Raw genomic sequence first — 24394 nt, 5'->3', positions numbered from 1 at the left:
GGACTGGAAAAAAAAATGCTGCCTTACTATCATACTTTTTAAAATAATTCCTTGTTGGTTTTGTGTAGATTTGATGGTCTCCAGTGTACTGAAACTCGCAACACTTCTAGAGGTCAATGAAAACCTTTAAGTTACACCTGAAGATGAAATGAAAATAAGCTTAATAATTTTGGTTCAATTTTCAAATGAAGTTTACAATATCGCTGCACTGACATGTTTATAGAGCAGTGCTTTTCATTTAGATTCTAGTATAAAAGCACAGCAGATCTTTGGAAATGACCTTTGGATGCTGATTAAATAAATTCATTCAAACAAAAATATCCCAACAGAGCATGAAGCCCAGCTACTTTGGTGAACCTTCGACCTTTGCCCTTGTACACTGCAACTATGAAAAATATTCAAAAGTAACAAAATTCCCATCGACCTCAGCTGTAGCTGAACAAACCTCATTTAGGAAAAACAAACACAACCCCAGTTATTTGTTTGCTGTTGTGTGGCATGAATCATTTACCTTCTTGCAAATTGTTCTTGGCTCTTTTTATTTTTGATTAATAATGAAACTAAAAATCTGTTTAGCTGCGGTATAAAGCATGTGTTTTTCAGCTTCTGAAGGATTTCAACACAGGAAAAGGCCTGAGAATGACCCTGCTAACCTAAAGGCAAAGTACCAAAGCGGTCTTGGGAGGAAAACTGTACCCAAGTTTCACTGTGACCAAGTGCTTCCTCACAGCGTTACCAGCATGGTCTCATTTTCACAGTATAGTAGCAACAAAACCTCACAATGATACTGATCTCCAGCTCGCTGGCCTGCAGCCACAGCTGTAATCCCTTCCAACTAAAATTCATGCAGATGAGTTGAGCTGCGGTGGTCCAAAAACATTTTGCAAAAATCAGAATTCATCAAATCAACTTATGAAAATTTATTAGAAAATGCATCATAGCTCCCTCGTACACACTGTGAAGTGATTCAAATATGAGCTGATGTAGCAGGTTTGTGCTACAAACTACAGCACAATTGAATCCTTAAGCTGAATTAGACTCAAATGTGGTTCTCATCGAGCTTCCCCTGCTGAACAGCTGAACTATCCTAATGGGAACTGTTATTGGTAACCAGTGGATGCATTAATCTCTCAGTGTTTGATGCACTTTTAGATGGCTTTTGGTAAATAAACACTGCAACTTTTACTGAAGCTTTATGAGAAAAAAATAAATGGAGCACAGTGAATGAGGCAAAATGTGGTCTAACTAATGCATTAAATGCTTTTCCTCTTTCATAATTCAAAGTTCAACACAACTACAAAGGGCAGGCATAAGAGGAAACTATAAAGACACGCAACCTCTAATGTATGCATAATTTTGGCAGATGAAACAAAGCTAAGAAAACCTTATGGTGAAAATGAGTCAGCTGAGGATACACCGACTTTGTCTGATGTTCTTAGGCAATTTGTTTCGCATAATGTCACCATTAATTTTAGATTTCAAAACAAGTTTAGCCTGCATATTGCATTTATACAATGCTCTGGTGATAAAAACAGCAATTCCAGCTCTGGTGGAGTCACGTGTACTCAATGCAAGTAGGGAGATGATGGGATAAAAAATGAATTGTTTTGACAGTAAATGCTAATGTCAACATATTGCTGACCGCAGGTGTGGTTTTTGCTATGATAACCAACTTGGTTTAGCCTGCTAATAATTTAGTAATTAACACCAATTAAAAAGTAAAGCCACAGATGGATTAGTGAACATGCCAACAAGGCTGGCCTTTACCCGCCATGACATCACTACAAGGAGATGCAGAACGCAAAAGTACAAAGCAAAGCAAGGAAACTACTCCATAAGATTACATAAAAATATGTAAAACAAAGAAAGTTTGTTTCCAGTCAGTATGACTGAAGTCCTACTCAGAGATGATGGGTTCCCAGGCTTTCTGCTTCAGTTTCTGAGTGTGCTTATATAAAAGAGGCAGTCTCGTCATGCGACTCTTCTTCTGCAGAAAATGGGCCAACAAAGTGCCACCTACTCCAGTTTGAGACATTGCAAGAGGTCTTATAAAGAATATAAAAATATATATAAAATGTGAACGACATACTGGCGCTGCAAATAAGGCAAGAGGGGAATACCGACATAAACATCTAATCTTGTGAATTCAGCGTTTCATTTATTTGTTTACCGCTTATTCTGAGCTCCAAGGTTTTCGTCTAATGTGACATCTGCACAGGTGTGAAACATCAAACATAACAGACTACTTGAGAAGCTCCATTCCATAATGAGGGATACACAGAAACCACTGTGCTGGTTTAATATTCCCAGTGATAAATAGCCTATAATTAGACTGATCAATTACCTGCAATATCTGCAAGTTGGCAGCAAATTTGCACCATGAATATCCATCCATCCATCCATCCATTCGCTTCCGCTTATCCTTTTCAGGGTTGCGGGTGGTGCTGGAGCCTATCCCAGCTGTCACAGGGCAAGAGGCGGGGTACACCCTGGACAGGTCGCCAGTCTGTCGCAGGGCTAACACATAGAGACAGACAACCATTCACACTCACATTCACTCACGCATTCCCACCTATGGGCAATTTTGGATTAATCAATTAAACTATCCCCCACCATGAATATATTTACTTATATTTATTTATATATTTATATTTACACGTCAACTGCATCACCAACTCAATGCAGGCAAATACCCAGTCAAAGAAAGGAATCCATCTCCCACTCACTGCCTGCAGTCAGGAAAAGAATGAGTGAAAATGTGGCATTTACACACAATATTAAAGTGAAGCTCTGAACATAACCTGCTCCGGAGCCATTATGTGTTCAGCATAAGTTACCATAGTGATCCAGCCAGGTAAAAAGGGATGCACCGTTGTGACACTGAAAACTCTGGCCCATTAATCTCTCTTTATAGAACACCCCTCAGGCAGAGTCACAAAACCTAAAAAAACAGAAGCAAAATGACACAAAACATCTGCAAACATATAGTAAAAGCTCTAGGAGATGCATAACGATAAAACAACTTTGCTGTATGGTTTGTGGTCATTTACAGTATGTGTCTCTTTAAGTTTTTGATGTCTTACTCCACTGTAGGAGATTTGGGGGTCTTTTACTTGTGTAGCCACAGGGCTCTGTTTCTCATCTTGGCTCAGATTTTGTCCTAGTGACAGTTTGAATGCAGAGTTTCTACCATTTCATCACTTCTGAAAACTTTCCCTCAACATCACATGCATCAACTTCTCCGCAGTGCTTCAAAAAATCCCAATCATCAAAGTGACAATGACCGTGAATGTCAACCACATCTGGTGCGATTTAGTTATGCACACATTGCGATCATTATACTGAACCAACAGGATGCTACACGGTAAAGGTGTCAAAAAATTTTCTGCACTCGTTCCTTTGATTCTTTTCCAAGCACAGTTCATTATAGTTTTAAAATGATGCGGCGGAGGAAAAGTGAGCAGGTTCATATTCAAACTCTTGCTTGAGAGCACTTTGACAGCATGTGTTCCTTATCTCCCGACCGGCCTCATCACCCTGCTGCTTCTCAAAGCTTGTTACTCCTTCTTGTCTGTTCCCACACATATGCATCAGCATCCGCAGCATCCGAGGCTTTAACTTGGCAAGACAGAGAAACAAAGCCTGGGCCCTGATAAGAAAAGTCTTGACAAGAACAACCAGGCAGGCATCTCGAAACTCTGCTCGCCTGCTGTTGATGAGGTGACACATTTGGAGTGGAGGGTTTACCTGGCTGTTTGAAAAGGTGTTCAGACCTTCTCTCCCTCGTTTTCTCACAGATACAACAGTGCAGGGAGATGGGGTGGGGTGGGCTTGTGGGGTATATGTCAAGCAAAAATGCTGAAAGAAAGCCCTCTTTAACACCTAAACTTTGAGCATTTCTCTTTCTTAGGAAAGTGGCAGAGAAATGTCTTCCTGGGAAGGCAATAAGGGAGCGAGGAAATGTTATCAGTGTTTAAAGTGTATGAGAAGGCATTATAGACAGCACCCTAGAGCGTACCTAAAAAGTTAAACCCTGCTGTTTTGTCATGGCAAGGCTTTAAGTCTATGCTTTGATGCATTTTTAGACAAGCTGTGGTCCAGTGTCGGTCAGACTTTGATGTAAAAAGAAACATCTCGGAGAGCTAAGGAGTAGACTGCTGTGAAATTTAAGGGAAATCTCGCCGAGGTCCGCACTGAAATAATTAATAAATCATTCAGAGATCTTCACTGGTTTTTTTAATTTTCATGAAAGATTCTGAAAGACAAAATCAACAAGAATGAGTGTTTAAAAGAAGGGATCCACTTCAAAATATTGTTTCAGGAACACAACAAAGAGTTGAAGGTGTTTATTTGGCTTGATATCAATCACCTATGAGACAACAGTCATCACTTCATTTCAGTTTTATTCATCTAGTACCAGCTAACCAGTCATTTGAATGTGACATATTATAAGGTAGTTGCAGTGAGGTTTCTTACTGTTAAAAAGGGAGTTTTTCCTTCCCGCTATTTGCCAAGTGCTTACTCAAAGGGGGTCGCTTGATTAATGGGGTATTCTCTGTGTTTTTGTAGGGCCTTTACCTTAAAATATAACGCGACTTGAGGCGGTTGTTGTTGTGATTTGGTGCCATATAAATAACATCGAATTGAGCCAGGCTCAGGGACAGCAGTCATCTTCTTGGACCAGTTGCAAAGTGAGAGGCAGGAAAACAAAGAAGCTTGCTTTTTCACAAAGAGCCAGGTAGATTTGGATTGTTGTTTTTCCCTTAAAAAAATAAAAATCATTCTAAAAACTACTTGTAAAATATTTTTCTTAGCTCTGTACAGACATTAAGATTTCACCAACGTCTGAAATATTTTGCCTTGCTACTTTTATCCTCCACAGTGGGAACTTTTGAAGATGCTCATTCGGTTAAATAAAAATAGCGGAGGACAAACATGCACTACAGCTACAGTAAATAGAGACTATAAACCCAGTCTTCGTTTGCTTTCTTCCTTCAAATCAAGCAAAAAAAAAAAAACAACCTCTTCAGGTACAGCCGCTCCTTATTTCTCTGTGGTCCAATAAAGCTTTGTGTTTGCTGGAAAAACGCACCACAAAATGGATGTTGATTTAAAATGTGGTTGAACAATCCAGACCCACCAAATCAATCGGCCCACACTGGCCACAGTGTTATGAACAGTGACAACACCCTTTTGTGTGACTTGCTGCTTTATTAGAGTCTGTCCATGCAGCAGACAACGCTGTCGACCCAGTGATGCTATCGCAGAAGAAGCACAGGCTTCTCATTTTCTTTTAATTAAGACAGGACCCAGTTTGTCTGGAACATGCTGATTTGTTTTGATATGCAAACATGGCCACCGGGCTTTAATATAACAACAGCCCTGTCTCTCAAACACACACACACACACAGGCTTACATACACACAAGCTCTTCTTTTGCAAATTAGAAAACTTTGAGAGTTCAAAGCACAGCATTTTGACACCAACCAATCTGTGGTGGATGTGTGGAAGTCTTAGTCAGAAGGCATGCAGCTAATCTCACTTAAGAAGTCTTCCTCATTTCCTTGTTTATGAACATGCTGATGAATAATGTGGTGTGAAATGTCAAGCTCTTAGCTTCAATGACTGTCTTTTAAAAGGACTTGAGGCAAGCTGTGAGTGGGACGACACATTTATCCCTGTGAAGGAGAGCAGTGCTGCTTCTCATGTTTACATGGTTTGGGATTGCAAATCCAGAAAAGGTACACATGTAGCTATAAGTTTAATTGCACGTTGAGCTTTCTTTTTTGAGTCTTAAAATCACATTTCTATATTTCAACATAAGATTTTGCTTTCCATTGCATTTCATTCCTAACAAGAGAAATGACTGTTAAATCTCTTTGGGGTGGATGGAGTTGGGTTTTTTAGTTATATTTGTGCAATTGTGGTCAGAAGTTTATGATCATGAATGTCATGGTAATTTGGGGTTTTTAATGATTTCCTAGATTTTTTATAGATGCTTGAAACTTTGTTACACACTAACATTAGGTTTCTGGAATGGTCGTCCCAAAGCCTCGACCTCAACCTTTTTAAAAATTTGTGGACTGCACTTAAAAGCCAGGTTGGTGCCAGGAAATCGAGGAAATTTGAATGAACTTCACCAGTTATGCCAAGCAGAGCTGGTCAAATATCCAGCCCAAACTATGTTAGGAACTTGCACCTTGCAAAGATGATTTTTATAGCCACCAAAAAGCTTTTAAGGGACATTTAACCAAATATTAGTGTGAGTGTATGGATATATTTGAGCTGTACTTTTGAGTCTGTGTGGATCAGAGAAGATTCTAAATAAATTCAAACTTGTGCATCCAATTTGGATTTTTAAAGCCAATACAGATGGTTGCTGTTTATTTTTCAACCCTGGGAAAAGAAAAGTTTAAAAAAATAATTAAAAGCCCCAAATGACCACAATGACTGACCACTGACTGCTACTATACATATATAGCAGCTATACTGTCTTTGAGCCTATTATTGTTATTACTGTGTGAAGGTCACATACAGGTATGATTTGCTGTTGTAAGTTCAAGCCGAAACATCTGTGAAGCATCATTATTTCATAACACTCCTATAAAGAAAAAGTATAAAAATATCTGAGTTCATTTTGTGTGTGCACACGGTTATTTATACCTGACACTTTCATCCTGAGTGATTGCAGTGTTTAGGGTTGATTACTAATTTAAACTCCTTCACTTTTTCTAGTCGCCTCTGTATCTACTTGACTTCCACATCACGTTCTGTCTGATCACAGTTTCTCTTGTATTTCGCTCTTTTTTATATCCATGGAAATGGCAGCAATAATGTGGCCTGAATATGTTTTGTTTGCAGTCTGCTTCCACATATAATCTTTTCCTACTACTGTACATTCCCCTCATTATATGTATTTTCTAATGTTCATTCCCTACAAGCAGCAAACCTGAATCCTCGCTTCAGTTTGGTGTTGGACTGTAAATTGACTTCAAGTTCAGACTTTAGACTGCACTCTTCAATTTTGTGAGAGCAGAAGTCTTTAAACAACGAAAATCTATGTAGAAATAGTGGAAATCTCCACACCGCATGCATTGATATGAGGCACATCACTTTTCTTCCATCAGTTTGTGTTGTTTGTTTGACCAATTACACCTTTATCTTGGTCATAATAGCTTAAGCAGTCCTGTGACATTTCATGAGTCACAGCAAAGGTTTTGCCCACCTTCAACCTGAGCAAAAGTCTTATCATCCAAAATAAGTGGAAACGTGTGGGTGTCTGCATGGCCTTTAAAGGTTACTTGGTTTGTAAATGTGTCCTATTCTATTCATTTAGCAGGGAGCTTTTTCACTGCTGGGCCTGTTGAATATTCTCAAATTTTAGATCAAAAGATCACAGGTTCTTTGTTTTGGGCTCTTATTTCTAAAAAGGCATACAAATCTCAGTTTAAGCACGCTCTAAAAATATCACTTTTAACTTGTAACTTATAAATCTCAAATCAACTTAAATTTTTTTCCACTCACTGTTTTGTAAGTTCAACTTAGAAGATCTGTACTGTTACCTTAAATATCAGTTGCACTGATATGGGCTGTCACTGTTGCTCTTTCTTGCTCATTCAAAATGTCAATATCGCTATTCTTGTCCAGTGATCTGTCAGGGCTCTGAGCCAATCAGCCTCGAGCCCGTGATCTTTACAGATCTGTCAATCTGCCTTTCAAGCTGTCTGTCATGTATCCCTCCTCTTTCCATCTCATCTGGCTTGCTATCTGCTGCCTGCTCTGTCTACTCTGCAACACCATCAAGAGAGAACACCCAACTTCTTGGTAGATCAAATGGTGGCAATGAAGGACAACACATCTTTGGTTGGCAAACAAGGATAAAGACTTAATTTAGGATTATATCGTCGCTGTAGCAAATAGCCTTGTTGATTTCTATAGGCTTTATCTGGCAGAGAACCCTATGTGGTAACTGTGAAAGACATCAAAATTGTCCTCCCCAAACCTCTCTGTGGTTGTAGAAGTATATGGAGTTGTCCCAGCCAGTCAGCAAAAATCAGGTGATGTGACAGGTAGTGACATAAATGCATCTTAACAATCTGAAGTTGCCTGGAGCATTTCAAACTTCAGTGTTCTTCTGGAATTTGGGAAATTCTGTTTTTCACCCCATCTACTCTTACATCACTGACCATAACATCGAAAGTAACAGTGGTAAATTTGACATATGATGTTTATGTAGTATTTCTAGAAATTAGTGAAACTTTATGCCATGAAAAGTGGTGGGACCATATCGTCACCTAAAACTGGCAAGTCGATTTTCAGACATACATCAGATGCATTTAATAATTTAATTTAATATATTGGTATTAATTTTACTGTGAGTCGTATTACTGCTAATTGATTTAGTAATTTGAAATCTGTGACTTACTTAGTTTTGATTTAATTACTTCTTGTTATATTTAAAATTTATATCTATAATTTATTTTAATTTTTTTAGAAGATCCTCACTATTACTGTTAAAATGCACTCTTTTCTTTTGCAGCTGCTGCTCTGCTCTTTTATGGAAAGACGGAGACTGTTGTTGTGTCAGCCCGTCAAATACCATGCTTTAGGATAGCACAACCTATACTTAGGTGTATACACACGCTCAATCAAGTCTATGAAATTTCACCAAGTGACATGAAGTGGTTGCCTAGACGACCGGACAGGACTGTACTTTTATATTTGTGTTACATTTGTGAGCATTTTCAGTCAATAAAAATGTTCCTTTGAGTTTATAAGTTTTTCTTACATCTTTAACATATACACTTTGTAGAAAATATTTTACTTTAAATAACCGAGGAACCATTGAGGGTAATTTCCATGACCTTGATTAGCAACATAGAATTTTTTTAAAAGTCACAAACATAACATAACCAATAATGTCTCCCAATAACACTCTAGGGGTCAACTTTTTTATTTCAAAGTATGTAACATTATGTAGAAGTGTGTAGAATTGTGTAGCCACACAATGTTAGGTCATTTCCACGGGAATAACACTGTGGACAGATCTGCAGGCTTCATCTGCCAATCACTGGCAGATTTCTTGCAGCAGACCCTTTTATTTTGTTTTGGGAACCAGCGTAATGTTGCAGTAGAAGAAGGGGAGTTGGCCAGAAGGACAGAACTACAAAGGTCACCGCAGACCGTGTTTACAACCCAAACTGAAACACCTCTACATAACCTGCAGAAAACGTATTACAAGTCAAAACGTTGCTTTAAGATAAGCTCAAAGTTAAGTTTTGCTTCTGCTTACTGTAAATCCTGCTTAAGATCAAAACTGATCAAAAGTCAGCTTTATAAATGAGTCCCTTTCAGCTGTTCTTCACAGCTATGTAATTTGTCCACTGCTCCAGCTGTCTCCTTGCTCTCTGATGCACAGCTGCCCTGCTGTGGCTTTTCTCTTTTCCTTTTTTTGACCAATGTTCATAAGCCATCAAAGCGCGCTTCAATACGACTGCCAAGGTTTGATGTAAGATGCACTGTTAAAGGGATTCAACCTAGATCTTTTTGATAGGTGACCTATCTCAAATCATCATATTTTACACTGCAGCTAGCTCCAGCAGAAACCAGATTAAACACCAAATTTTGAACATTGCAATCACATAATAATTACATTTCAATGCGACAGCTACACCACAGTTGGGCTGTTAACAATTACCACAAAGCATCATGGGAACAGAAAACACAGACAAGGGAGAAAAAAGTTATTTCAAAAGCTAATTTGACTCTAATCACCAGTTAAGGCTCATTCTAGGAATTTACCAGAAAGGATGCAGAGGGACACCTGCTTCCCTTCTCTCTTCTGTATGTGTTATTAAAAACTGCAGGATGTGGCATCATCCTAAACCATATTAGTTCTCTTTACTGAAAAGGCATAACCCATAATTACAATTAAGCTTGCAGGGTTGCCGATTGCACGGTTGATTACCCAGAAGCTCTGCTTTTAATGCTGCGGCCACAGGCTCCCAGTTCTTAAATAACACGGGATTCATTTTCCAAATTAGATAAAATATTGCTTCATAAAGGTACGAGACATTTTGCATGCACAGAGCTTCTGTTAAATTTTTATCTCAAGCATTACAAAGATATACACTAATATATTAAGGCTTTATTTCTCTCTGCTTCCACGCTCCATGGAGCAGAAAGGACCTCGAATAATTCTCACTGATGTTAATGCCTGGTGCTAGAAAGGATGAGAAACTGTAAATACGAACAATAACAGAGAAAGCCTGCTCACTGTAAACATTTACCATGATTGTAGGCACAGATTCTGAAGGATTGATGTCTGAGCCATTCACCAAATCCTCTGCTCGGCGATTTCCCCCACGGCATCTATCTTAAGCTGAAGTCAGATTCAATCTCCGATGACACCCCAAACAAAGGCTCAGATAAAGCGACGGAGACACAAACAGTGTTTGTATGGGTGGGTTTTCATTAAGAGTTAATGGCCACAGGGCTGAGAACTCATCTCCGACTCATTAAAACGGAGTCCTTTAACACTGTTCATTTTGCAACTGAAACTCGGGGTAATTTTTAGGAGGCCATTAGGACACCACACAAAAGAAAGTGAAAGCTTGTTTTGTCACTTTCATTCCTTTCTTTACTACTTTAAAGTAGATCCCTCTGAGACCCATTCAAGTAGTTTTGTAAATAAATTACAATATCTGAGACTTCTTTATGCGAGAAACTTGCACGTTCATGTTTCCATGACATCCAGGTTTACTTGCTAAAGTCTGTTTTTCAAACACAACACGGATTATGAATGCAGAGGCATGCTTTGCAACCACCTACTCTTGTCCATTTAGTTTAAGGGTTTCCTGCAAGCATGGTACGTACTGTATTACTAAATGCATAGCCATGGTTTGACAGACATATACACTTTTACAACACAAAAGAAGCTGACTTTCATACGGTGCTGGAATAAAAGAGACTATTTGGGAGAAGGCATATGGTATAGTTACTATAGACTATGTGCTCTGAATTGGATCAGGCCAGATTTATGGTCCCACTTTTGTTTCTCAGCCTACACAAAAATAAGGATTGTGGAAGTTCAAACAAGACGTGTTTATAGTCCTCAAACAGCATTGTCTGTGACTCAAATGTTATGTGTAGGTTGAAATCTGATTGGATAAAAAGTTTGCTTGAACAGAAAACGGAAAAATCAGAGACGGGTTCACAATAAAGATGAAGGAGCTCAAAAGACAACAAAGATCAAAGAAAGATGGCTGAGAAGAACAAACGATGGCTGCAGAGGACAGTTTTAAGCATTTGGTTTCACTCCATTACAAGATGTTCTTTGCACTGTGAGTTTTGTCTTTTACATAAGCCCAACTAAAGGACCAACAACAGCACAGACAAACAAGAGAAGCCAAAGTTAACATATCTTTGGTCCCGCATGCATTCTTGCAATGCAAAAACTCCACATAACAAAAATGCAACACTATTCCAGCATCATTATCAGTAACATGAGCTCATTGTAAAGCATTCGCCGTCGGTAAGTCGTGCACCAAATTCATCAATTTACTAATCTTTGTGCACTATGCGTTGGAAAAGTTTGGACAAATTCACAAGAGAAATATGGCTGAATTTTCTGCTGATGTAATAGCTGAAGAAGCTGTGAAACTTGTAGCTTGAAAAGTATTGACTGTGCTGCCCTGAAGGTCAGATGAATCACACAAGTGAATGAAATTGGTAGTGACTGAAAATCTTTCCTTGCTTTCGATACAGTATGTGGGAGGGACTACAGCCTAGTGGCATATGGTTGATTTCCACAGGGATAGTGACATGTGAACGTTTGACTGATCAGATAATAACGCATTTGTACAAACTATAAAAATCAACCTGTTAAGTTTGTTTAAGGGCAGAATGATTAAAACTTTATAAAACTGATTAAATATTAATTAAATTATAGCTTTAGCTGAACTATTATTAGACTCCTGATGATGATGGGTTCTGATGCAGTGACGCCCTCACCTGTCCTTGCCGGTCTCCTTCTTGAAGAGTTCATCAAACTGCAGCATCTTCTGCCAGGAGATCATGTAGACTTTGAGCTTGGGGAGCACCTCTTTCATGAGCCTCAGGTTGTTGTACACAAGGCCCTTCCCATCATGCCTCATGTAGTTGCTGGGGCCCCAGAAGATAAATACTGTGTCCTGGCTGGCGTTGAGCAGTTCGTTGCGACTTCTCAAGACCCGCTGCATGCTGGAGTGTGCAATGACACGCAGGGAGGTGCGGTGACCGACGTCACGGGCGTAACCTCTGGCGGTGGGAGCGTCGTTCATGCGGATCACGCACTCGGCCCGGTCGATCTCTTCACCTCGACCGCCTCCAATGAGGTGACCTGAGCTAGTCACCAGGGTGCAGGTGTGGCAGTGCATCCTGAGAGGCTGAGTGAGAGAAGAGGGCAAAGAAGAAGAAGAAGGAAAAAAAAAAAAACAAGTAAGCAAACATGAACTTTCTCACAATATTTGGCTTCCACATCCTTCCGTGAATACCCCTGAAGCACAGCAGCAGAATTTCTGTTCGTTTTCTGCAGTTATTTGTTTGTAAGTCTACAAACTCTTTTTTCCACAAGTCAAAAATGCTGTGAAGTTCTGTTTAGCCTTGGTTTATACAGAGAAATGCAAAGCAGACAGAAATGCACACCTAGGGGAACTTTGGTAAAAAGCTTCACAATGTATTTGAGGCAGAAAATGCTTTGTTGACAAATGGGTAGCGACAGAGCCTCCTGGGTATATGTAGCTTGTCATATTGCTTTGCGATTGGTAGAAACCCTGGGGTCTTATAAAGGATTCACCTTAAATCTTTCTCTCACTCCCACACAACAGAAAAATGTGTGTTTACCTCCAAAACCAACACCAAGATGCAGAAAATCACCTGCAATACTTTATGGGAAACTCACAAAACATTATATTGTTAAAAAAATACAGCACACAGGACAACCATGTCAATAGAAACAACTATCACAACAATATTCACCATTATACTGACAGCTGTAAGGATAGCATAAATACTGCTTTTGCCTGATGAACATGAGGGTATTTACAACATGAACATATTTATTTGAATTCATTTCTACTTTGTAGATGGTGTTTTTCTTCTTGCTCCTGTCCATATATGAGCTGCCACAGCAGAGCTCCTTTTTTCTTTTGCTCTATTATTAAAGCAGCGGATTATGTTCATTTCCAGGCTTGTATTTTTGGACTCTAATACAGCTGCTTTTCACAATTCACAGTTAGAAGCATTTTTTTGAATTTTACTTTACATGCTGAGCCATGGTGCAGCATAAAATAAACAAGCTCCCTTGCCCTCCCTTTACGCCAGCTTAATTCTGATAAAGGAAGGATGGTGAAGGGTGTCAAAACTGGCTTTAATATTTGGAACTTTGGCCATGTGTTATACTAATATCCATCCGCGTAACAGTATATGACAGAGAATAAGGAAAATAAGTAATTAATGAATAGCGAATGAATAGGTCTCTTGTTCATTTTAAATTACATCTGTGTCTATGACTAAAAACATACAACACCACGGCCCGCTGATGTAAGTGTGACCTCTTTTTCACTACAGCATGCACATAAATCATTTGCATAGCCCTATTGATATATGTAAAGCTGCCCTGCATGTTGTTGGTATGTATGAAGCTGCTGCACATATGCTTTGCATGTATTTGTGGGCATGTCTGTGATTCCCCCCGCACTGCCACACATACACAGACACACACCCCTGCACCGAAAATCAATGATATGCAAACCAGCCCTGCAGAGCCCTCTAATGTGCCCTGAAATATCACCCCAGCTGATACGTGTGGTAGTTATTTACACTCTTATAGCCATAACAAATTTACATTTTCTTGGCATTAATAAGAACAAATGATAATAGCCTGATATGTGTGGGGGTGGAGCGGGGGTGGAGGAAGATGTGCCATTATCGTCGTCATCTGCCGACTTTGACTTAGTGGCAGATTAGTGGCGGAGCGGGCTCATCTGTTTAATGAGACCTTAAGGTGCAGGGAGAAAAAGGGGGGTGGGGGGGGGGGGGGGGGTGACAGAAAGATGGAAAAGAGGCAGGAATGAAAAGAGGACCACAGAAGAGGTACGGAAATCAAGGATATGTAAAGGAGGGAGAGAGAGAGGGCCAAGAGAGAGATAGATGGAGGCACAGAGAGCCACACTGGTGCCATCGTGTTTGATGAAATGTTGAGCTAATGAGGTCCTGGTGGTCTACATCATCACCAAGAACAGCACCAGCATCCATCAGTTCCTCTCGTCTTCCCCTGGCCCTTCCTCTCCCACCTGGCAGAGCTTTGACAGCTAATCTGGCTGAAGAGCTGCGACACCAGCGGAGCAGGTCAGAAATCCCATTTTTACCCAGGGGCTTTTAAGTGGCTCTATAGACCTTATTCTCTCCTCCTCTGTCTCACGGAGCATTTAAGTGGGCCTTGCTGGCCAGAATTGGCCTCTTTGGGGAGCTCGGTCAGGCTATTACTAAGAAATAAGCTGCATGCTTTGGACGAGGTTCTCCATTCCAGTCGGAATTACGTGACCCATCCAATATGGTGGTTCTGGGTTGAGGCGATAAAGTCCAGGTAAACTGTGGTTTACCTCGAGATGGGACGCGAGCGCCTGCTGACTCCAAAGAACCGAAAATATCTTTCACATCCAATTTATCCTCGAAACCCCCCTGAAATTCGAACTCCATTTAAAGATTCATGCAACAAATGGTTTATAATTCAAGACACATCTATCATTTATGTCTTTGAAATCGCTGCCTTTGTTCCTCCTTAGTGAACAAAATGCCTTTGAACATAATTAAAAGATATGCTACATTTAAACTTTGACTGTTAAGAGTTTTTCTTTCTTTTATCAGTTTCTGGTTACAACACCTGATCAAAGCTGTGATCAATAATGCAACTCAGTGAATTTCCCAATCCTGATTATGTTTTGTCTTACCAGCAGTGGGGAAAAGACACAGATGAGGGGAAAAAAAAAAATCAGAAAAAGTATTTTCTGCTGTACCATAAAACAGTCTAGCTGCTCTGATTAAAAGCTTTTCTGATTTTTCCAGGAATCTTTTTATTTTTGAGATAATTCAGCAGAATAAAAAAAAACTATTCCACTGAGCCACAGTTTCTCTATAAAAGGGTGATTTTATATAAAGGCTGGGAGGAGTCGTTCTGCAGTAGGTATACGACAAACTGTGCAGTTCTTTAGGGAGTGAAAGGTAATTTTATCCAATTTCAGTGGTACTTCATATTTTTCTCCAGCACAATTTAAAGGAAAATAGTCTACTTTTAAGCCAGTAGTCATTCACCAATCAGCTATTACAATAAAACCAGCTGACTAATACTGTGTAGGTCCCCCTCTTGCCACAAAATAACCGAGGCACCTCTGGGAGGTATGGCGATTTCCAGTGGTTTGTAGCGCTGGTGACAAATCCTTTCAGTCCAGTGGGTATGGGAGGGAGGGGCTTCTTGGCCTTTAACAATCTTTGAGTAGGTGTTGTGTGTCAAAGCACCATTTACATACCAGCAGTAAAGCTGCTTTGCTTTTGTGGCGGTTGGGAGTACAATAATTTTAAAAACTGCAAAACACTGGTAAACACGAAACTCTAGGCCCCTGACTGTTACTCAAAAGCAGTGTGTATCTGGGGCCTCTTAACATCTCACACAATTTCATTTAAAAAGGTAGCATTTCACACACAAAGAAAGATTTTTGATAAGTCTAAAATGTTCGTCTTCATAGCTGAACATGACCTGCAGATGCTTTTTTGTTGTTTCACTTACATCAGTTCTCTAATAAGCCTTTAAAGGAATCACCTCAGTCTGTAGGCTTACTTGTGACTCTTTGAGTTTCCAAAAGTAGAATGAGAGGCAGAGCCTTCAGCTCCCAGCCCGCTCTCCTGCGGAAGCAGTTCTGGCTTAGGAGACAGACACCCTCTCTACTCCTAAGATTAGACTTAAAACTTTCCTTTTTGATAAAGCATACAGTTAGGGCTGGAATCAGTTGACCCTGAAGCATCCCTTACTTATCCTGCTATAGGCTCAGGCTGCTGGGGGTCTTCCTGCGATACCCTCTGCATTTCTTTTCCACTCACCTCTTTTCACTCCCCAGGTGTTTATACACCACGGCTGTATGTTGTTAAATTTGATCTCATCTCTCACACAGTCTGTGTTTTGTTGTCTGTCCCTATCCTCTCTTTCTTCTCTCCTCTTTCCCCTCACTCTACCCAACCAGTCAGAGCAGATGACTGCCTCTCACTGAGCCTGGTTCTGCCAGAGGTCTCTTCCTTTTACAAAAGGAGTTTTTTCTTCACATCATCGCCTGGTGCTTGCGCATAGAGCATCACATGATTGTTGCCTTTTTTTTTAATATTGTCCGGGCTTTACAGTAACACTGATACATCAGGGATTTTCCTAAAAACTACTTTTCAGATACTTACACAAGAAAAAACATCAGCAAACAAATCATTGTTATTTACATTTAATAGTCTCAACTTTCACAACGAGCAATTGTTTACAGTTCGCAGCTCCCTCTAGTTGACCTTCACTTTCCTGTGGTTCCCTCTCTGCAGCACTGCTTTTGCTACCTACTGTGCTGCAGCTATTAGAACCTGTCCTCATCCTCAGGGTGTCAAATACTGGCAAGGTATCGAAGCCAAAGGACACCTTGCGCATATCTCTGAGACGCCAGCGGCTTTGGCAAAACTGCAATATTTGATGCCCTTGAAAGAAGAACATGCTGGCAATTATAGCCATGCCGTCTGAACTGCCAAAATGACTTTGGCCTGCTGAGAATCAAGCCAATCTAATGGTTTGAAGAAATCTGATTGTCTGTTTGACATTTTACCAGTTCTCTCCAGGTAGATTTCATTACTGACAAGTGAGGTGCTGGATCCAGTGAAATAAGTGCCGGTCCCAGTCTGGGAGGCTCCAGCTCCTATTCTAGCAGGATCTGGGACAAATTAAGCCCTGCAGAAGAGGACATAACAGAGAAGTTGAGACCTCAATCTCTCTTATATTAAACCTTCATGACATCCTGAGAGCTTGTTTGGATTTTTTTAAGCCAATGCAATGACTAAGCAACAATAAACAATTTTATCTATGTATTATTTCAAGGAAACTCAAGGTTTGCAACTAACTATTGATTATTTAGCAATGGTTATTTTTGCAAAACAGATTCTAACCGTATTTGGTGAAAGTTTAAATCTAAAACAACCCATAAAAAGAATAAAACTATTCCAGCATAAATAACTTCCATTTAAAATCATCTCACGTTTTTTTTATTTTATTTTATAGTAAGGTGTTTCTCAGAGAGATGAAGGATAACCTTGTCCCACTTGTGGGACTTGCCGTGAACCTGCCGTGTTTTTTTTAAAGCCCATCCATCCACGGTGTCCTAGTAAAGGAACAAAAACAACAACATGCACACAGACAACAGCCAGTCACTGTCTGATCTGTGCTCAACCTGCCAGAGCGACAACCCAGAGCGAGGAGGCCGCCCTCCTCTGTTTCCTCATTCTGTCTGCATCTGAACACTCCGCTTCCACTGGGCCTGTCCTTCACGGGGCTGCAGGAACAATCAGTACCTCCACACCACACAACCCGCCTGACTACCTGACCCGAAGAAAACATGGCTGTCAGAGCTGGGTGGGGGATTAACTTTGAGGGATGGTGGAGGTGATGAAAGAGAGAAGCAGTTCAGCTCCAGACCACCTGGGGAGGCGTGAAGAAGGAAACGGAATAGCTGGGTGGGTATTTGGGGGCCATTACGGTCTGGTGTTGAACTGAATAAACATGATGTTTGCCATTCAAGATATATTTCTTGTCATATTAATGTCCTTTTGATCTTGTGTGTGAGTCAGAAGGCTGGCATTATTGAGTGACATTTGCAAAGTATATATAAGAGTATATAAGAGAGTATAATTAAATGGAAAGAGGAATACAAGCCGCGGTGGACTCATATAATCACTTATGATTACGGTGTGATTGTAGTTGAAAAAGACTGTGTGGCACAGCTACCCTGATTGGCTTCGTGGTCAGCACTCACAGCCCCTGGCTGCCCATGGGTAACACAGGCAATAATTGGTGGTTAAAACTCACATGGGTCTTAAGGGGGCATGAAATCAGCTTTAATTCCTCACCCGACTCCCTTCCACCATCCCCCTGCTCAGCTCTGTCCCTTGAGGAATACTTACACTGCGCTGAACCATTACGTCTGACGTATGCCATTCCCTCTCAGAGCGGAGAAATAGCATTCAAGTGTTGTTATTGATTTCATGTGCATGAATGCGATGGGAAGGGGGTTGGGGGACGAGCGAGGGCTTAGCAAGGATGCGGGGACTTCAAGGATGCGAAATGGAAGATATGGCCGGTAAATGTGAGCAATGAGAGGCAGCAATCATCCAGCCCAGCGGGATGCTGTCTGGCTGTCTGGTATTGCCCACAGATGCTACAACAGAGCAGAGCCTTTTTAGCCTCCTCCAGGCTGACCTTTAGGCTTGTCAAAGATCCCTTTGTTTTCTATAGCCTCCTCAGAGGAAAGCGTTCTACAACAGTCAGGCCTTAATATTAGCTTGAGGAAAAAATGCTCATGAGGCCTTCTTAGAAAAGAGCCGAAGGGGAAATTATGACGTCAATTTAAATCTCTTTTTTCGCATGCCATCCTGCTAATGTAGACTGTGAAAGTGACTTCTGTCTTCCATGGCTCATTAATGACTGATGGGTCATATTTCATACTGTAGTGTCACAGGGGTGAGAGAGATACAGTCTGTAGCTGTGCAAAATTTAAAGACATTACAGACATTAAGGAAGGCGTTACAGAGCCAGTAGAAGCAAAACCAGCTGTCTGAAGCTATAATTTGGTCCTGCCTCCATCAGATGCGAAATATTTATCTGTGCATGTGATTATTTTGGCCATGCCAAGTCTACCACCTAAAGAATCATAGCACTTGCTTTCGTCCTACCGACCCACATAAGCATTCCTCAAGCAACATATATGAGTGTTTTTACTCCTGAGGATCAAGAAAGTCAGCTTTTGAAGGTAGACTGTGTGCAGCTGGTACACATACTGAATTTTGCCAGTTTCACATTTATTCCAAAACTGATAGGTTACAACGAGAAAACATAGTTAAATACATCATAGAAAGCTTCATTTACAGAGGACCAGGGAGCCAACTATTGACCCATGCATAAGTGACATCACAAATGCATATTCAGTCACTTTAAAACACAACTGCAGGTCATAAAAACTGATTTCACATTACTGGTCACCACAGCCAGCTGGAATATACTGCATGCTCCTAATGTATTGTTATAGTTATTGTTTAAAGAGGGCCAGCCACCGAGTGTCCTGCTGTAATTTTAATCAGCACAAACTGGCAGAATGTCAGCACATTTCTGAAAGAAAAACAAATACAAGTCTCAACTGTTTTATTGCAGTTCTGATAATTAATGAGTAATATTGCTGAATAAGCTAGAATAAATATTTTGCTGTGAGTGGGAAAATAATTATTTTAGCCATTTAGCTCCATTCTCTCTTTTTCATTGAGAACTACCTCCTGAGTCTCCCGGTGAACTGAAGCCATTTCCAATAAAACAGGAATAATAGCAAACTGGAAATGAATAGGAAGTAATAGAATTAATAGGAAATCAAATCCTCTGTATAGAAGCTCTGCTAACACTAGTATCATAAGGCTCTGACACTGATTTTGCCAACACTGCTTATGAATAGCACATTTGTTTTTTCACATTTTAACTAACGGTTACCAATTAAAGTAATAAGACCTGCTAGGGGTTTTGCTAATAATTGAGAAATTGAAACACTGATTTGGTAAAGATGCTGTAGGGAGGTGGGTCTCAATACCTGGCTGCTTCAATGTGCATATCAAAGTATGCTTGGCAACAAGTGTCACCTCAAGGTGTTATATATTATAAGGCAAAGACACTACAATAATACAGAGAGAAAACACCAACAATTATATGACCCCCTATAAGCAAATGCTTTAGCAACAGGAGGAAAAAACTCCCTTTTAACAGGAAGAAACCTCCAGCAGAACCAGGCTGGCATCCTAGACCTATTGCATGTATCTGTGTAGCCTGTATAATTATTGAATGTATGTGAATGATAGCTAGACTAGGGAAATCAAAGTAGAAAAGAAAAGCACTATAAAAAAAACCAGTCCAATTACAGTCATAGCAAGGAAAACACTGAAGAAAAAAAATCTTTCACTAGATGGTAAAATAGTTATGTGAGACCGAAAGCCAAAATGACACTGGAATCTGTGCAGCCATGGCTAAATATGCAGCAGAAACAAACCATTACAAATAATCTTCCAAGCAAAACAAACAGAAAAAAGCCATCTGAAGTCAGTTGTTCTGGGCTAAAGAAATAATAAATCTCACTGGGATTAATCCAGTGTATACAACAAATGATAATACATAATTTTATCATTCATTAAAATAGCCGATGAAAAAGGCCTAAAATAAATGAATAAATCTGATAACCGACAAGAAAAATACCCTAAAATTTGCTTCATTTCAAAGCTTGTTTCTGCTGCGAGCACCAAAATGTGCAATTTATGATATGGGATGATTAGAAGGAGAAACCGATGAGGGCAGAAATGGAAGGAGAAATTGGGAGGATAAATAAATCTTATAGGGATGGTGAGCATAAAAGAATGAGTGAACAGAGCATAAGCGAACAGAGAAACAAAACACCAATTAGAGCCTGTAGGAGCAAAGGAGGAGCGGACTAGAGGGGCGGTACGGCTGCAGTTACCAATTAGAGTAAAATCTCAACAGCTGCAGGCAACGGCAGAGTGGAAAACAACAAATTCAGTTATGTCGGTAAAGGCTGTGTATTCAGAGGGGGAAGAAAAAAAATCAAACCTGCTTCTATTGTGCTGATGTGCGCTGACACACATACACTGGGAAAAAAGAGACACTCCAGCAGGTTGAGAGCTGCAGGGCAGAGTCGATGTAGGAGGGCTTGTTTGGAGCTGTTTGTCTGGCTTGCACGTTTGACCAGTCATTAGGGAGAGCCGAGGTGGGAAGTAAGCCGAGGACTAATGAAGACGGGAGGAGGAGGAGGAAGAGGAGGAGAGAGTGGATAACGAAACAGGAGCAATTAGGGAATCCGGCGGTCAGCAGTCATACTCCAGGTTGACAGCTCCTGTGGCTCTGATGCTCTAGTCTTAATTAGGGCAGAGTTTTCAGTGTTGATCTTTAAAGAAGACGCCTTTGATGGAGGGCAATTATCTACTCCAGAAAAAACGAAAACCAACATCTGACCTAAAAAGAGAGTAATGAAAATTCACTGATGAAGCCTGAGAGTGGTTTTTTTTGGGATAAGTGACGTGGCTGATGATCTTGTTAGAGGAGCACTAGTTGAAATGAAAGCTGATATCATCGAGAGTGTTTGAAGAATAGAAGGCACCGGTGGTGGAGCTCTGATCTTCAAAGCATGCAGTAGTGTAAAGAGAGCCCTTTACTGTGTGGTGTGTGTGTATGTGCTGGGATGGGCGGGGGGCATTAAACACAGTGTCTACAGAGCAGAGATTTAACGTGCGTGTTTGCGATCAAAGTAACCGTAAACGTGTACGGCTGTAGGAGAGGGATGCAACAATTTAGAGGACATTGTTCTAAGTCACGCAAACACCAACAGCAACAAAAAGCTTCAGTAGCACTTTTAAACAGCTGTTAGGATGCCTGGGTCGTTGACCCAGGGTTTTGAGTTTATTATATTATTTATCATTTCTAGTCTTTGATTTCTAAGAGTTCTGTCTCTGTGTAATCCTTAGTTGCTGTCCCTGTCTGCTATATCCCCGTGTCCAGTCAGTGTCTGTGTCTGCCCTGGTCTCACGTCTCTGTTCCCTCTGTTGTAGTGCCTGCCTGTGAGTCTGTGTCTGTAAGTTCAGTCTGTGTTATGTTTCCTGTTTTATTTTGAAGGTCCATGTCTTATGTTAATGTATCTGGTTTTGCTTCCCCTGTTTCGTTAGGCCTGATTTGCCCCAGCTGTGTTTCCCTCCTGTTGCCCATTCCCTGATTGCTCCCTCTGTGTATTTAAGCCCTGTGTTTCAGTTTGTCGATGTCGTGATCCACCCTTATCTTGCTGTGTGTTTTGTTTGCGTAAGTTTACCTTGGCGTCTTAGTTTTGTTACCCTTTTGAGTTTAGCATTAAAGCTGTTTTGAGTTCACGTTACGCCTCCGAGTGTCTGCACTGTGGGTCCTATTCCTGCCTGCACACAGCCTTCACATAACAGCAGCAGCAGCTGCTTTCTAAAAATCAAGGTCAGAAACAAAAATACTTCAGACTCACAAATTAAGCTACTGAACCCACACCTCAATAGCCCAGCAAGTGAAAATCAGAACCTTTAAATTTGTAAAAATGGCACATGACGGCATAAGATGAAGAGCAAAACATGACACATTCCACTATGTTATTATTAATTTAACAAAAATTAAGCCAAAATGCAAAAGCAGCGTGTGGGAAACTAAGTGTACCCTCACTGATTCCACAGGAATTAAAAGAGTAAGTAGCAGCCAGATACTGCTAATGAAATGCACTTAATTAATTGATCATCTGCAAGTGTTGAACAACTCTATTGCATTTAGATGTGCGGTAACAAAATGCCAAGGAGCAAAGACATCAACAGTGATCTTAAAGAAGCAATTGTTGCTGCCCATCAGTCTGGGAAAGGTTATAAGGCAATTTCCAAACAGTTTGAAGTCTGTCCTCCTTCAATGAGAACGATTATTCACAAGTGGGAAAACATTCAAGACGGTCATCGGTCTCCAAACAAATTCACCTCAAGGTCAGACTGTGTAATGCTTAGAGTCACTGAAAAAAACAAACAGTGAAACCAAAGTGAAGAAGTCTGGCCATAATGCCCATTTGGCTAAAGGCAAAGACAGTCTATCAGCACAAACACCTCATACAAACTGTCAGTGGTGAAGGGATGATTTGGGCTTGTTTTGCAGCTATGGGACCTGGACACCTTGCTGTCATTGAGCCAACCAAGAAGTCCTCTGTATAGCAAAGTATTCTAGAGTCAAATGTGAGACTAAAGCTCGACTGAAACAAGGTAACGCAACAGGAAAATATCTACAGCAGCAAATCCTCTCTGATAAAGAAATTAAAAGAGCACTTTTTAATGAGACATTATGTGGCAAGAGTATGCAGTCAGTTCCAGGCAGGGGCCCCAACGCTCGCCTGCTCTGAATCCAAAGAACACCTCTAGGACATTATGTGTCGGTCCATCTAACTCTGCCAACTTGCACATCAGACTTTCCAGGAGCTCAGTGATGCCCTGCTCCAGATCTGGGAGGAGATTCTCCAGGACACTATCCATCACCTAGGAGCATGCCCCAACACTGTTAAACAGGCATGCAAGCATCTGGGGCCATCCTTTCATTTCTACCCATCACCCAATCCATCAGTACAGATGTTGCCCAGCATTATTATTTTTCCCACTGAGTTCTGATTTGAGATCTTGTTTTTTCTAGTAGTGTACAACAGAATAGCTAAAAAAAAAGAAAGTATCAAGATGTTGCAATGTTTCTGTCAAAGTCCAGACCTCAGCCTGAATGAAATGCTGTGACAGGATCTTAAGGGGCCTGTGGATAAAAGAATACCTGCAAATCTCAACGAACACAGGCAACGTTATAAAGAAGATTAGGCCAAATTCCTTCACAATGAAGTGAGAGGCTGATAAAATCATACCGAAAATTAATTGCAGCTAAAGGTGGTTCTAAAAGCGACTTAGTCACAAGTGTGCTGAATATTTCACACCCTGTTTCTGCATCTTGGCTCATTTTTTCATAAATAAATAATGACACGATGTAATATGTCATGTTTTGTAGTTCATCCGAAGGTTAGGGTTTATTTTCCTCATTTTAAGACCTGCTCAGGAGCAAATGATTTTTGATGATTTTATATCCCGACGCGTTAAACATTACAACTAAAAGAAGGTGAACTTTCATCTAATCGTGAGTGTGCATTAGCGCTGCCATACACACACAAGCTTGTCTGGATGTGACCTGACAGAGGTGCATGTGAGAATGCAAATGTCCGATACAGTCAGATCAGATATTAAACCTTCTAACAAGCTAGCTCACAATAGCATGTATGTGAGAACAGCTCAAGCAAAGGCAAGAGAGTGGGCGTCGTGTCTGCTGCCAACTGCACGCTCTACCCAGGAAACACTCAGACCTGAACCAAATTGGTGTTTCCAGTTGTGACACACATCTTTCTTTTCCTACATCTGAGACCGTTTCTCTTGATATTTTCCAGAGATCATGTGTCAAAAAGGCTACAGATAAATTGGTAGTCAACTGATGCAGTCGGATAAAGCAGTT

General features: G+C 40.5%; 1 protein-coding gene across 2 annotated transcripts in view; it reads right to left on the bottom strand.

Moving 5' to 3' along the window:
• st6galnac5a (ST6 (alpha-N-acetyl-neuraminyl-2,3-beta-galactosyl-1,3)-N-acetylgalactosaminide alpha-2,6-sialyltransferase 5a) overlaps positions 1–24394 on the bottom strand; it is a 62206-nt gene that overhangs the window by 12445 nt on the left and 25367 nt on the right. For both annotated transcript variants that reach the window (XM_026149654.2, XM_080293203.1), the window contains exon 3: positions 12013–12425. In XM_026149654.2, coding sequence (XP_026005439.1) covers positions 12013–12425 — 413 coding nt within the window. The remainder of the gene's footprint in view (positions 1–12012; positions 12426–24394) is intronic.

Source organism: Astatotilapia calliptera, chromosome 18, assembly GCF_964374335.1.
Source record: "Astatotilapia calliptera chromosome 18, fAstCal68.1, whole genome shotgun sequence".
NCBI classification, from domain to species: domain Eukaryota; kingdom Metazoa; phylum Chordata; class Actinopteri; order Cichliformes; family Cichlidae; genus Astatotilapia; species Astatotilapia calliptera.
This window is presented reverse-complemented; position numbering and strand designations above follow the sequence as displayed.